This window comes from Aphanomyces astaci (genome assembly GCF_000520075.1).
Source record: "Aphanomyces astaci strain APO3 unplaced genomic scaffold supercont1.6, whole genome shotgun sequence".
In the NCBI taxonomy this organism is placed as follows: Eukaryota; Oomycota; class Saprolegniomycetes; order Saprolegniales; family Verrucalvaceae; genus Aphanomyces; species Aphanomyces astaci.
Window position 1 is genome coordinate 73698 of NW_009798269.1, and position 15592 is coordinate 89289.

The 15592-nt window shown below is 48.8% G+C and overlaps 5 protein-coding genes across 5 annotated transcripts; 3 read left to right on the forward strand and 2 right to left on the reverse strand.

Annotated features, from left to right (window-relative positions):
- Positions 1–369: 369 nt before the first annotated feature.
- H257_03345 (4-hydroxyphenylpyruvate dioxygenase) lies at positions 370–1638 on the forward strand (the record flags this gene model as incomplete). Its single annotated transcript, XM_009827371.1, has 1 exon — positions 370–1638. One exon carries the CDS (start codon positions 370–372, stop codon positions 1636–1638), a length of 1269 nt encoding a protein of 422 aa, XP_009825673.1.
- A 403-nt stretch (positions 1639–2041) lies between these two features.
- On the reverse strand, positions 2042–3432 carry H257_03346 (4-hydroxyphenylpyruvate dioxygenase). The gene has a single exon (XM_009827372.1). The coding sequence runs from the start codon at positions 3391–3393 to the stop codon at positions 2131–2133; it is 1263 nt and encodes a 420-aa protein (XP_009825674.1). The 5' UTR covers positions 3394–3432; the 3' UTR covers positions 2042–2130.
- A 2274-nt stretch (positions 3433–5706) lies between these two features.
- H257_03347 (hypothetical protein) lies at positions 5707–6917 on the forward strand (the record flags this gene model as incomplete). The annotated part of the gene is made up of 4 exons (XM_009827373.1): positions 5707–5831; positions 5996–6060; positions 6308–6504; positions 6762–6917. The coding sequence occupies 4 exons, from the start codon at positions 5707–5709 to the stop codon at positions 6915–6917; spliced, it is 543 nt and encodes a 180-aa protein (XP_009825675.1).
- A 961-nt stretch (positions 6918–7878) lies between these two features.
- On the reverse strand, positions 7879–9397 carry H257_03348 (hypothetical protein; the record flags this gene model as incomplete). The annotated part of the gene is made up of 3 exons (XM_009827374.1): positions 7879–8100; positions 8372–8536; positions 9137–9397. The coding sequence occupies 3 exons, from the start codon at positions 9395–9397 to the stop codon at positions 7879–7881; spliced, it is 648 nt and encodes a 215-aa protein (XP_009825676.1).
- A 3496-nt stretch (positions 9398–12893) lies between these two features.
- On the forward strand, positions 12894–14251 carry H257_03349 (hypothetical protein; the record flags this gene model as incomplete). The annotated part of the gene is made up of 2 exons (XM_009827375.1): positions 12894–13433; positions 13484–14251. 2 exons carry the CDS (start codon positions 12894–12896, stop codon positions 14249–14251), a joined length of 1308 nt encoding a protein of 435 aa, XP_009825677.1.
- Positions 14252–15592: the final 1341 nt, after the last annotated feature.

The following is a 15592-nucleotide window of genomic DNA, read 5'->3' on the forward strand; positions in this document are numbered from 1 at the left end:
ACCTCTGTGAAATCACGTTGGGGAGCTCACATCACACGTAGTATTCTCCACTTACGTTTCATACGATCGAGTGCACCTTTGATACATGCTTCTACACGAGTTGTTACAGAATCACTAAAGTTTGCAATCAAATTGCACGTGTGAGCAAGTTGAACACAAATCTCTGTGCTCCTGCATCATTCAAAGATCGCATGATAGTAATCGATTACAAATCCAGCTGGAGGTTGCCCACAATCCAACACAAAAACACGCGATTATGGCGTATTTATGTCATCTTGATCACTGTCCATTGGGCTTCAACGAGATATGCACTTGAACCAAGTTCAGGTGTCGACTTCATTTTCCAATTTGCTTGCTCATCCTCGAACCATGGCATCAACCACTGCTGCTCCGTCGACCACCAAGATGCAACTGGTCGGGTTCAAGAACTTTGTGCGCCACAACCCCAAGTCGGACCGGTTCACCATGCACAAGTTCCACCACGTCGAGTTCTACTGCCAGGATGCAACTAACGTGTCCAAGCGCTTCGGGTGGGGCGCCGGCCTCAACTTGGTTGCCAAGTCAGACCAGAGCACGGGCAACCACGCGTACGCCAGCTACGTGATGCAATCCGGCGACCTGCAGCTCGTGATCACGGCGCCATACTCGCGCCAGAACCAAAAGACCACGTCAACGGCGCCGCTGCCCCACTTCGACGTGCCTTTTGCCCATGAATTCTGCGCCAAGCACGGGCTGGCTGTCCGGGCGATGGGCATCTCCGTGGAAGACGCCAAGGCTGCGTACGACATCTCCGTGGCCAACGGCGGCGAGGGCGTGACCCCCCCGCAAGAGCTCACGGACGCCGCGACCGGCCAAGTGTCTGTCGTGTCCGAGGTCAAGCTGTACGGCGAAGTGGTGCTGCGCTTCGTGTCTGGCAACTTTGCAGGTCGCTTCCTCCCTGGCTATGAAAACGTCGAAGGCCCAGATGTGAGCATTGGCCTCCAGCGCCTCGACCACGCGGTGGGCAACTTGCCCAACTTGCTCGAGGCCATGGACTACGTGTGTGGGTTCACTGGCTGGCACGAGTACGCCGAGTTTACGGCGGAAGACGTAGGCACAGTCGACTCGGGACTCAACTCGATGGTGCTGGCAAACAACACAGAGACCATCCTATTGCCTATGAACGAGCCTACGTTTGGCACCAAGCGCAAGTCTCAGATCCAGACGTTCTTGGAGCAAAACGAAGGCCCGGGCCTCCAGCACATGGCGCTCAAGACCAACGACATCTTCCACACACTGGCCGAGATGCGCAAGCGTACGCACTTGGGCGGGTTTGACTTTATGCCCAAGCCGTCTGCCGCGTACTACAAGAACCTCCCGGCGAAGATTGGCGACGTGTTCACGGCGGCGCAGTACGAGAAGATCGAGCAGCTCGGTCTGTTGGTGGACAAGGACGACCAAGGCATTTTGCTGCAGATCTTCACCAAGCCATTGGGCGACCGCCCCACGTGCTTTTTCGAAATCATCGAACGAGTCGGATGCATGGAAGAGATCGGTGGGCGATTGGAACAAGCCGCGGGCTGCGGCGGGTTTGGCAAGGGCAATTTCTCGGAACTGTTCAAGTCCATTGAGGAATACGAGCGCACGTTGGACGTCTAGATTGGATTAAATGTATAAACGTGACGTTAATGGTGTACTTTTGGGTTTTGACTTGTCGAACGGTCCCTAGCTTTGTAGGCAGACCCCGTGCATGGAATTTGTAAGCGTAATCGACTATCAAGCGATCTTGAAAGGCAAATGTATCGAATCAACTTGGCCTCAAAAGTTGGCGCAATTTGCCCTTTGAAGTTGCAGTTTTGGTGTATGTCATCCACTCGGTGAGTGTGTGATAGAAATAAATACTACAGTCAGTATACGAGGCTTTTGGTTGTCAACTGAAAGGCAGCCTAATTACTATACCGTGAAAGGCAACTAATGTACTGGTTGGTAATACCGGTGTGCTAATGTTCACCACAGACTAAATTTACCCGTGCAGAAGTAGTAGCCCTTGTAAATCACAACATGGCCAAACAATCATCGCGATACGTTTAAGCTTAGCAAAATAGTATTGATGGTTCATATAATAATACAAAACTGGGAGACTTCTTCAACTTAGACGTCCAACGTGCGCTCGTAGTCTTCAATGGACTTGAACAGTTCCGAGAAATTGCCCTTGCCAAACCCGCCGCAGCCCGCGGCTTGTTCCAATCGCCCACCGATCTCTTCCATGCATCCGACTCGTTCGATGATTTCGAAAAAGCACGTGGGGCGGTCGCCCAATGGCTTGGTGAAGATCTGCAGCAAAATGCCTTGGTCGTCCTTGTCCACCAACAGACCGAGCTGCTCGATCTTCTCGTACTGCGCCGCCGTGAACACGTCGCCAATCTTCGCCGGGAGGTTCTTGTAGTACGCGGCAGACGGCTTGGGCATAAAGTCAAACCCGCCCAAGTGCGTACGCTTGCGCATCTCAGACATGGTGTGGAAGATGTCATCGGTCTTGAGTGCCATGTGCTGGAGCCCCGCGCCTTCGTTTTGCTCCAAGAACGTCTGGATCTGCGACTTGCGCTTGGTGCCAAACGTAGGCTCATTCATAGGCAACAGGATGGTCTCTGTGTTGTTGGCCAGCACCATCGAGTTGAGTCCCGAGTCGACCGTGCCGACGTCGTCCGTGGTGAACTCGGCAAACTCGTGCCAGCCAGTGAACCCACAGATGTCGTTGACGGCTTCCATGAGGTTGGGCACGTTGCCCACGGCGTGGTCGAGGCGCTGGAGGCCAATGCTCACATCCGGGCCTTCCACGTTTTGGTAGCCAGGGAGGAAGCGACCGGTGTAGTTGCCCGAGATAAAGCGAAGCACCACGTCGCCGTACAGCTTAACTTCCGACAGCACTTGGAATTCGCCGGTCGCGGCATCGGTGGACGTCTTGGGGCTGGTGACACCCACCGCGCCGTTCTTGACTGCGGTTTCGTACGCAACCGTGGCGTCATCGACCGAAATGGCCATCGCGCGGACGGCCAGCCCGTGCTTGGCGCAGAATTCGTGGGCGTACGCGTTGTCAAACCCTTGGTTGGGGGCGATGTTGTCGGCCTTTTGCTGTTGGCGCGAGTACGGCGCCGTGATGACGATCTGCAGGTCGCCCGATTGCATCACGTAACTGGCGTAAGCGTGGTTGCCCGTGCTCTGATCAGACTTGGAGACGAGCTTCAAGCCGGCTGCCCAGCCGAAGCGCTTGGACACGTTGGTCGCGTCCTGGGTGTAGAACTCAACGTGGTGGAACTTGTGCATGGCAAAGCGGTCCGACTTGGGGTTGTGGCGCACGAAGTTCTCGTACCCGACAAGCTTCATGGTTTTGTGGTCGTTGGGGGTGGCAGCCATGATGAGGTTGGTGCTGAGCAAGTCAAATGGAAAAGTGAGAGGACGGACGAGTGGCGCAGCAAAACCATGTGGGACGAAGCTTCAATTTGGCATCACAGAGCGTTGGTTTGGAATCGTCACGTACGTGCCCCGGGGCACTTAGACTGCTTGCATTAGCTTGTGGGAGTAAAAACCACGCAAACGCCTTGCCTTTCAAGGTAAATATTCATTTATACAGGGATACGCCAGCGGTTTGTCAACTTGGTGGAAAGCGATTACAAATTCCTGCCCTCGACTCAATGGTTTGCAATCATCTTGAAAACTTAAGTAATTGGTTAATAATGCTGGATTTCGATCTATTTTACCAAATCCAATCGGTGTGCTACCGTACCGTGTCCAGAAATTATAGACGCACCTAACTGTAAATGTCTATCATGATGGCACCATGATGAACTCGAGAAAATTTAGGTGCGTCTATAATTCAAATTTATCATTTCGAGCTGTCCAGAAATTATCGACGCACTTTTGACAAATCACAAAATTCATCCCAATTTTAGCCAATCAAGTGTCAAAACAGCTATCCACTGGCGGCGACATGTACACACCATTATCGCCATCATTTGTCACATTCAGCGACGCCACACGGCAAAACCATCACTGCCGAGGAGCGAGGCCAAATAATGGCCTTGCCATGAAGAAGACTCTCTTTACATACTGGTATGACTTGCACCACGAGGTGCAGACCTACTCGAAGCGTGTCTGCGGTAGGGCTCGGTATTTGTTTGGGGTGGCATCAGCTATCACAACAAGACCGATTTGGACATCCTGGATGGTCGCCAAGACTCTCTGAGAAGTACAAGGACACACGTCGTGGATAGATGATCCCCGCAATGTGCGAAATTGGCCATGCGACAAGTGATGGCACTGGCATTTTCCAGCAAGACAACGCCAGCATCCATACGTCGAAGGTGTCGAAGGCGTAGCTGGATCCCTGCCGTGGCAAACGATGCAGCGGTCTGCCAAGAGCCCCGTTAAGCCCAATTGCAAAAGGTTTAGGATGCTCTGGCAAGACAAGGCTTTACAAATGGGCGGGAGTTCGAGGCCAAGGCGAGTCTGAAGGCCCAAATCTTGCTCTCATGGAACGAAATCCAGCAGGAGTACTTACAAGACTTGATTGACTGTGAAGGCATGCCTACTCGCATAGCTCAAGTTATTTTGCGTCGCGGTAACTGTATTGATAAATAGTTGACCCTTGAAAATGCGTCTATAATATCTGGACTGCTCGAAATGGTAAATTTGGAGATTGCACGATCTGAACAGATCTGTTGTTAAAACCCGCTTGGGGGATTTCTCTTACATACACCTGTGATAGCACGGCACCATGCAGAGAGAGGGGAATGGGATGGCATCATGATGAACTCGAGAAAATGTAGGTGCGTCTATAATTTCTGGACACACTGTAGTATGTACTTGACCATCAAAGGGATGCAGTCAACTGCATTTTAGCCAATAAGTGATCGACAAAATAGTGAAGTCCATTCATCAAATTCGACGACACCTCCTGCCGCGCATGATTCAAAATTCAAATATAGTAAGCATTGCTTGGCTGATGAATACCGCACCGCACACATGGTATCACAGTCAAACGATGCAACCAAAACGTGTAACCAAACGGTTCCACCGACGCGACAACATCCGGAGCATTCCGATGTACAGTACCTCCGACTCTTTGACAGTTTGTCAAAACTTGCTATTGAGATCCAATTCTGGAAACTGCTTCAGCCTCGGCAAATCATCCTTTGCATGATGGAAGAAGAACTGCCATCATAACGACACCACAACAATCCTGGGTCACGAGCTACCCTCAATGGTCATGCAAGGTTGAGGACGTGTCGTTTACTGACGATCTGTTGCAGAACATGCACGGCGTGCGTGACGATGTATCTTTCCTCACAACGGCGAGCATGGCGATGTGGTGGCTCAATAGTCAGCAACAATGTTACCACGATATTTGGAAACGAGGGCTCAGAGAAGTCACACAAGCGTCTATTCGAGTGGTGTCGCCGGTTTGCGTGCTTTCATGGATTTGCCTTCCGAGCTCCTGTCCAAGCCAAGCGATTGAAGTTAGAGTTGGAGGAGCACGGCATTCCAGATATTTGATTCGGTATAATTAAAATACTTGACATTAGGGAGAGTCAATTTGGAACTTTTCGTTTGCAAGTTCGATTTTCGTTTTCACGAAAACCAAAAGCAAGTTGAATTTAGATAACTGAACATCCAATCAAATTGCTCGTAACTACTGGCACACAAATCGCTCACTTGTGCTTAGGAACGATGGAACTCGAGTGCGACGACCGTGCGAAGCGAGGCACGTCGCGTGCTGAGCGCCTAGCCATGCTTGAGTTCTTACGCATTCCGGACAACTTTGCGTTGATGACTGGCCAGGCCACCAAAGGAAAGTAGGTGAAAGGTGGGCAGAGACTCACAAAATCCCACGCCCATGCCCTGATGGCCGAATACGTTAACATGATTGTTCATGACAGCACGCGAACGTGGGCAACGCAGGACACGATATCCATTAATTCGAATAGATCAATGTCATCATTGTCACACACACATATAGATACGATGCGTTCTCATCGTACAAGAAAGCGCTTCGTTGGTGCGGCCCGAACAACAGCGGTCGAGGTCTTACTCAGAAGGACTACAAACGAAGTAGAACTTAAATTGAAGATAAATCTCACTCATTCTGTAGAAATCTTTACGATTGAAAGCAAGTTGGAGAGTATTTGTCCGTACTACAACGAGATGAATGCGCTTTTTGGCGAGCGCTAGCCTTTCGACCATCCTTTGTGTTAGAAACGTACAATGACTACGGTAAATTACGTGAATATCTTGGCAGTGAAATGCATCATCAAATTACGATTTAATGTAGTTGACGAGCCTAGTGATTGTGATGAGTCCTTCGTGTCCGATTACAAGTCCAACGGCAATACCGATGCTGTTGACGACACCGAACCAGGAATGGATAACGACCCCGACGACCCCGACAATGAAGAGCCTCCTCGTCACTTCCCGGCAACGGAAAAGCGACTCACACCACAGAAGGATTTCCTGTCAATCTACATGGACGTACAAAGTCAGTTGAATTTCCTCGAACGCGAGAAATTCGAGTAACGTAAACGGCCAATTCTTGCCGTCGGACCAATTCTTGCCCTCTTTCAGTTTTCAATGTCAAGTATTTTAATTATACCCAATCAAATACCTACGCGGCACTGAATCAGCCGTGATTGGCTGAAATACTATTCGGCGCAAAACTCGCACATATTATCGAGTGGAATTCAAACACATCTGCAATTTCACTCATAACGGGCTACACACATGAGCAGCTCGTCGAAGCAACCGAGCGCGCGTTGCAAGGAGAGCGACAAACAGATCTCAGTCGCATCTACAATGTGCCATACCGTACGTTCAAGCTCTACATCAAGAAGATGAGAGACACCGGCAGCATCGTTAATTGCAATGTCCGGTACGATGAAAATTGACAATGTTTAGTCCGATGGTACCTCCGCCGCAAGGTGGTCATAGTTTGAAGCTGGCGAAATGCTCGGGGATTATATGTGTTAGGGGTGAAGGATTAGCTTGGGGTCATAGGCAGAGCGAATTTTTTTGCTATTGTTCAATGGTTTCCTTAATATAATTACCTGTAAGATATTATCAAAGTAGGTGCGGTTAGGTGTATATTAGCTTTGGCAATTGTTTTGAGCTCATATTAAAAATATTGTCCAACCCTCTCGTCACCCTTCAAACCCATACTGAAGTCAAGTTTAAAGAGGGCAAACAACTGGTCCGGCATATTTCAAAACTTTTGTGTTTGCTTCGGCATAACTACGTTAAAAATACTCCAAATTACGAGCAATTTGAACGACTGGATAGAGCGTTCTTTCCTCTACAACTGGATAACTTCAGATTTTTGTAATTTTTCTTAGCCTATGAGATAAGGCCAAAAAGCTAAGGGATCGAAATGAGGGCAACAATTGGCCGTTTACGTTAACGTTACCAAAAAGAAAACGATAAGCTCACCCAATCTGCAGCGGCAGTTAGGGAATTGCAAACTGCTAAGGCGTCAATGATCTCGAAGTTAGTGGAACCTGGTTTGCTAGATGTTGACAAAATTCGGGAACTTGTTGCGATTGCATTTCCAGTTGAATAATTGAGCAAAAATTCAAAGTTGCCAGATCACATCGATTTGTTACTTTTCTGTAAATCATAAATAATGAAGCAGCTCGGACTTTATGATTAAACAATTGTCTTGTGAAATGGCGTTGCTCACTTGACTGGCACGTGAAGTTTGACAGTGCAACGGTACATGATGCTCACCATTACGGAGGCGGTTGACAATGTTGTACAGGACGCAGCAGGCCAAAATCCAGTTGCGCACAAACAGAACGTCACGCTCGTTGCGGATGTCGACAGGTAGGAGGGCCAGGCTGGACCAACGTCCTTTCAACAGTCCGTTCCCATGCTCGCAAACGACGCGAAGGCTCGCGTGACCGGTGTTGGAGATATCGTTTCCAACTTCACGCGCGGAGGGCAAACGGTAAGGGGTGAGGATGTGGCGGCCGAGGGGAAAGCCAGAGTCGCCGGCTTAGTACTGGTCGGGGTCGAAGTAGGACAGAGGTTGCAATGCGGATGCAGCAAGAAGCTCAAACCGTTGAATCGTGGACGCTGCCAGGCCAGCCCGCAAGCACATACCGAATTTGTCGGCAGTTATCGAAAGTCAAAAGAACATTCATGGAATATTCCCTTTTTCGACTGTAATATACCTCTCCATGCAAAGCAGGTTTTCGGTATAAAACAACATGAGTGCCATCAGTAGACAAAATGCAGTTACGAAATCCATAACGCTCTGCATTCGACTTGGCAAGTAGGCGTCATTCGTAGGAAATCGGCCACGTAATTTCCGATTTAGATAATGAGATCTGGGAACATATAATACGTCTCGTATTAGGATGAGCTGTCCCATTCCCAATTCCTTTCGCCCGTGCGAACATACCAACATACGCACCAGTGCAATTGTGACCAAGACGATACAGAGCACAAGCAAGCTGTACCCACACTGGCCGTAAAACACGTTTCGTTGTTGGTTGAAACACAGAATGTTCTTCAATCAAATTCAAGATGTAGGCAAACGTTGTCTGGCAAACACGAACTTCCTGCACAAAGTCTCCTACAGCCATGAATGGGAGAATCGAAAGCTGACCTAGTGGACGCAACAATGACTCACGTGGACACATATAACGAGCACTGAGGACCATACATCGCAGCTCTAGAAGCTGTCGTATATCGTTCTTTGTTGAAACTGATAAACGTGGATTGCATGTCACAATTGTTCGCACCATGGTGTCCAAGTCTGCCAAGATGGCCGATCTCTCAGAGCGCCGTGGCATTTTGCACAATGCAATCTAGTATACGGATAAAAAAAAATCAGTTGGTCTTGTTGACTCCCCTACGCTTTTCGATTGAGAGTGGCCACCTATCATTTCGATTTTCAAAATCCTTGAAAATCAAAAGCAGTCCAAAAATTCTCAAATTGACTCTCCCTATTAAAAACTGAAAAGGGAAAACAATTGGTCTCAGGGCAATAATTCGTCGTTTACGTTAAGTTGCCCTTCTTTGAAGCGTCAAGGTACAGTGCCTTCGCTTGTTTCTTGAGCAAGGCGAAATATAATCCTCTGTTCCTTCAGCCAACATACTCGATGACCGTTTGCCCTTTCGCCACAACTTGCTCGACACTCAGCCCAAACCCGGCAGCCATGGTACTGACCACACACACTTTAGAAAGCACGATTCCTGAAGAAACGTCGTTCTTCTTGCACGTTTCATCGCCACCATCACACCCGTGAGCTGGGCACTGAATCCGCGACGCCCTCGTTGATACTGCAAAGTATGTCGTGATTGTGGCTGCAAACGTCGACAAGCGCACATGCTGGTTCGGAAACGACTCACCACACACATTCTCCATGTTTCCTGCGAATGGCATCCACGTCTCTGGTAATGTTGGAACCACTTTGCCAAAACAGAGGTATAATGAAAAGTGAACTCTCGTTCTACCGAGACAAACACGACTTTTGGGAGATTGGCACGGTCTTCATCGTGATCTGATCTTGGATACTTTCGCCGGAACGAGGAATGCCCATGACCACGCGTAGTGAGCGAAAAATGGAAGAACTCACGCAGCCTTAAGTCGTTCTTTGTGAGCTTAACAAATGCCTTGGTCATTTTGCCGGTTATGTGCGTCGAGTTTTGCTTTTCCCCATTGCAATACTCCAGTCGTAGATTTTACAATGCAACTTGATTTTCTCTGTTACCCTGCGATAATTGAATGCAAGTCGATGAGGGCAAAATGTGCTAGCATAATGCCAAGGCCTTGTAGAAGGTCAGGATACTCTTATTATCAAACTCTGTTCCCCCGTCCGAGCGAATACGCTTTACTAGAGCTGTGCTTTCAGCTCAAGTTGAGCAATGTACTCTTTAAGTGATTTAGGCACATATGTCTTCTGTTGAAAGCAAACGCCCATTGGTACGACGAGTGATCATCAATAATAATGCATCCAGCCCGCTGCCCGTGCGCACCGCGACCCAGATGTACGCGCTACGCCCTGCCCACGGCTTGCACACGTCGACTTTCATTTATGTTCTTACATGTGTATGATGCGTAATGATATTGTTTACCATGATTTGCATTATCGCCATGTTGTTAGTAGTAGTGTTACTGTGATGTGAAAGCCGTCTGGGTCTAGTGGTGTATATATTATGCGGGATGCTCTTGGGGGCAATCAGGGTTGCGACTTATCTACCGGTTTCGTGCTGCAGAAATGGTCCCCCTTGAGTGTTTATACTTCCTTCGGGCCTTTGTTGCTCCGCGTCCCATCTCTGGGGAAGTTGTTAGCGTAATGATTAGATTTTTGGCACACACAGTTTGGTTGGGAGCTCATAACTCTGCCTATGCTGTAGCTTGCCGCTCTTATGGTATACCTGGATGGCTTATAGTCAACGATGTGGCTCATGCAGAGTACTGACTTTGTTGTCAGTGGAACTGGTTCAATTCCAGTCATCGTTTTTACACTAACTATTACTGTATATATGTTGTTTGGGGGGGTCTTGAGCATACCACTCGAACCACAAGTCTGCCAAGGACGTGGCGGCTGCCTTGTGGCGTTTCATTGGGACAGTGGCTTCGGCTTCGGGCGGTGGCATGGCGATGGGAGGTGTTGGAGCCGCACCAATACCGACGTGTGCTTCAACGGCAGCGACACGTAGGCCAAGTGCATTGTTGATGGCAACTAGTTCGTGGATCACGGCTTGTTGCTGCGCAATGGTGTCGTTCGCACGTGTGCCTAGCCCTTGGTGCGGTGTTTCGACCATGGCTTCGTGTGGGCGCTCAATGGATGCCGCCCACGCCAAGAGATTTCCAACGGTGAAACCAGCGGCGTTTGCCGCTTGCGCAAGCCTCGCTACAGCAGAACCATGGGGACAGGTCTGCATCAAGAACGGTAAGTGCCACAACAATGTCGTCACCAATATGTCTAGCACCACCGGCTTGATCAACAAGTTGGGGTTTGACAGCCCAAGACAGTTTTGGAAGGCCACGGCTTGGACACGAGCGACAGCAAAGCGGGATGCCGAATCGAGTGGTGAAAGGTCAGGTACGACAACATTGCCGGTGGGAGTCCAGCCGCTCAACATCTTTGCAATCTTCTGGTCTTCTGCTTATGTGTTGAAAATATACGCGAAAGCCTTGTTAGTCGATGATAGGTCCCACGCTCCACGATCAAAGATGCTTTGCGCACTCAAGCCGTTGTGGCCATTGGCATGCTGGGCACCTCCGCGTCGAAAGCTGTGTGACGTCAGTTCGTGTGTTAGCTCCGACGGTACGGCAATCCTCTTTAACAGTCGATTCACATAGGCATGAACACCCGGATCGGCCGCGACATTCGCCGCTTGTGGCGCGTCTTCAATGCACGACGTCAACGCCACCAAAGGGTCAAGCAGGGAAGGCAGTGGCGTTTTAGGTCCGATGGTGATCGCTTCGGCTGTCACAACTTGAGGAAGGTACGACAACATGGCGACTGACGGGGTAGCTTGAGTAAGTTGGGCTAATGCGATGGATATCAGCGGACATGTGTACGGGTTTTGGTCAGGATAGAGCGCAAGCCGCTGCTCCTCGGACGTCTTCATGCGCACGAACCCAATCGTGAGTACAGACCCCGAAGACACAGCGAGCTGTTGGCTTTTGGACAAGGGAAAGGACTGAAGCACGGCCAAAGCAATGCCACAGCAGGACTAGCATAGCAGCATCTTGATAGTCCTTTGAACTCTGAGCGTTGTGATGTAGCCACTGAACAAGCACACACAAGTCTTGCTTCGTTCAAGCCTCGGCTTTCTTCACAACGCCACCATGTTCACGCTTCAAACAATGACGCTCAAGCGTGCGCGCCATCTTTTGCAGTCGTTCTTCGAGTGACAGGCGTAGTGATGGATTTTTCTCCAGCAGCCAGTTCTTGGTCTGTCTGTAGTATTGCATTACTGTAGACTTTGCCAACTTACGGCCGCGACTGCCTTCGTTAAAGGCTAGGTGGATACCATACTTGTCCATTGCTGCCTCAAACACCGATGCCGTCGCATCCTGGGCAATGCAAGCCAACAGATGCTCGAACGGGACGTTTTCGGAGGCCACCCACCGTTTAAACGCATTGAGTGCGTTGATGCGAGCCCTGGCAGTCTTCGCAGGCACAAGGTCGCGTAGGCTCATGATGCTGCGGGTAATCGGATGGTTGGGTACCAGTTACGCTTATTGTTAAGATATACTTCGAAGTACTACGGATTGGTAATTTAGGTTGTTGTGTGAAAACAGGACAAAGTCCTGAATGTCGGAATGTGAATCATTTCCAGTCAATACTCGATCACTACTAGTTTGTATGCAAGGTGTGATATTTCAGATTCCATTCCGACAAAATTTGTCGGAATGTGTCGGAACCGACACAATAGCAGTAGCCCTAACCCTAATTCGTGTTTATTGGTCAAATTAATGTAGGATTTATTTTTAGTACCATATGATTGGTAGAAGGGGGAAACTGAGGTCATTGGTTGGCTAAAATTAGAGCATATAAATACTAAGTGAGGTAGGAATATTGATCATATTCATCGGTAGTAAAAAGTTAAGAAAGAGAGTTATTATCACACCAAGAACCCTGAAGGAATAATACTCTGTTAGCTATTACTGTCACCATAAGGATTCCAAGTGACCCCAAAAAATCATCTTTTGTCCAAATTTAATACAGAATATCATGAAAAAAAGAGAATAAAAAACTACAGGTATTGTCCATTGACCACCAATCACCAAAGTGAAGTTTTGGTGGTCATAATCGACATCATCCAAGCACCACCAGATAAAATTAAATAAATTAAAAAATGATGAATAAAACTAGGGAACCTGAGGCACTTTTAAAGTACCCGCCATGAGCACAAGCCCACGTTCGACACGCGAATTGTCTGCGGCGCGCAAGCGTGAAGTAACCACCGCTCTTCTAAACAGCATGTGTTTGGGGAAGCTGCCGCGCGGCACAATCAAAGCGATTGCAGCGCAATTCGAGTTGGACCGGAAAACCGTACGCACACTTTGGAACCGCTCCAAGACAGGCAACACAGCGACACTCAAGCTCGGGCGCGTTGGACCTACCAGGCAACACTCAGCAGAAGAAATAAAGCAACTAATACGACAAGTACCTTCTCACCAACGCAGCACGCTCAGAGACGTGGCCGAAGCCACAGGATTGTCGACCTTTGTGTTCAGTCATACATTCAAGAGTGGGATCATGCACCGCCGGTCGTCGCGTCTCAAGCCGCTCCTCACTGCAACAAACCGACTCGAACGTCTGGCCTATTGTGGCGCCCACGTCAATCTGACCCAAGAAGCAGTCAATGCTTACCTTGCTGGTGTCGACGCACTCAATGCCAGCTCTGATGAAGGCATTAACGTTGCCAGCGAAGCCGTCGAAGTTAAGTCGACTTTTTTGGGATGTGGGACGTGGTCCACGTGGACGAAAAGTGGTTCAATGCCAACAAGGACAGCCGGAAGACGTACCTTGTCGATGGAGAAGATGTGGGATACCGCGCCTGCAAGTCCAAGCGCTTTATTGCGAAAGTCATGTTTCTTTGCGCTGTTGCTCGCCCGCGAGAAGAGGACGGCTTTGACGGCAAGATTGGGATGTGGCCGTTCGTCACTCAAGTCCCAGCCGCTCGGAACTCACGCAATCGGCCAGCTGGGACAATGGTCACGACACTGATCAATGTTGACGCCGCCACGTACCGAGATTACGTTGTCAACAAGGTGATTTCGGCAATCAAGGCGAACTTCCGAAGTTTGAACAAGCGCGTCGTGTTGCAACACGACAACGCTACACCTCACCGATCCATCGACAATGGCACCCTTGCTCAAGTTTCCACCGACGGGTGGACTTTCGTTGTTCGCTGCCAGCCCTCCAACAGTCCTGACCACAACGTGCTTGACCTTGGCTTCTTTGCATCTATCCAGACTCTACAGTACAAGACTGTGAGTCGCACCGTTAATGAGGTGATAGCGTCAACAATGATCGCATTCGAAACTCTCGAGAGCGAGAAGTTAGCCAATGTTTTCCTGACCCTGCAGGGTATCATGCGACTTGTACTGGAGCACCGTGGTGGTAACCACTTCAAGCTACCTCATCTGAAGAAAGATGCCTTGAGACATACCGGTAATCTTCCTACTAATCTGTCCTGTCCTGTGTCGCTTCTCTTCAAGGCAAACAGCTACCACGTCCAACAGTCGGGTCTATGACATTTGAAGGGACATTTTAACCAATGAAATACATTTGTTTCCTCTTCGTCCAATAATATTAAAATGGGGTCGGTAATACCATAAAAGTCGATTTTCCAATGGTGACAGTAATAGCTAACAGAGGAAGTACCTGCAATTTTCCATGAAATCATTTTTGAGAGGCAACAAAATCGATCTCAAGGAGACGAGCTCTATTGGTGCAACAACCGAAACCGCGGAGTCAACCAACACCACATCGTTCCATAACGGATGCGGCGGTCTTCGTACTTGAGAGGTATTGGGAGGCCAAGCATCGATCATTGAGTGCCTACAGTATGTGTATGTTATGTATGTTATGATGGTTGTGCTGAAGGGAAATGTAGTCAATAGTACCAGGCGGTACTGCTTTGGCTCCGTTGATGTGGGCATCGTTGGTGTCTTGGAACTGTGAGATTTCGGGATGTGGCGCACTGCTAATATGTATACTTGTAAATTTGAATATCATTTCAAACACAATCTTCAAGTGCGAAATTCGTGTCTTTTCCGACACCATGATATTTGTAAGGAACTTGTAATAAATGATGGCTCAAGTTCAACATGATAACTGTCCTGTCAAACTTTGTATCAATTGCCAAAAGCAGGGACCACTTTTGATTTACGAACTACGGTATGCAAATCGTCGATCGAGAACCGGGCTTATTTCGACACGACATCCTTCGATCTTTCAGTTTCGCGAACACTTATATGAAGTCAAAGTTCCAATATGGCTCGATGATACCAACTACAACCTATTTTCGTGCCGCACCAAAGGTCGCTCATTCGCAACACACGAGCAAAATCTGTCCGTGGCGGGACGCAGGAGGGCAAAAACTTGCACATTATTAGTGCGATTTCGTCGACCAACTTTGCCTTTGCACGCGAAAAAGAGGTGCATACAAAGCCGAGCACGCGAACGAATGGTTGCGTCCCATGTTACGCTCCGCCGAGCACATTTTGGAGGCCTTGCCCACATTGTTGTCGTTGCGGACACCGCACCTTGTCATGCTCGGTACACACCTATGTTATGATCTCTACCACGACTACTGATCCATTGATATACTAGAATGGCTAATGCGTTCGACGAAGTCGAACACATGGATGCAAGTTTTTTTAAACTCACAGTCCCTGAGGGCATCGAGGGAACTTCTACTCGTATCTTGCGATTGGCTGGGTCAATTTCCTCGATTTTTGAAGTCTCCGATGAGTCTTAGCTTGCATTTTAACAGAAAGCGACGTTTACACTCCGGAACGACATATCCCTCACAATACGATGTAATTCGAGTTGAAATTACCTCAAAAATCGTCATTGAAATATAATTACTT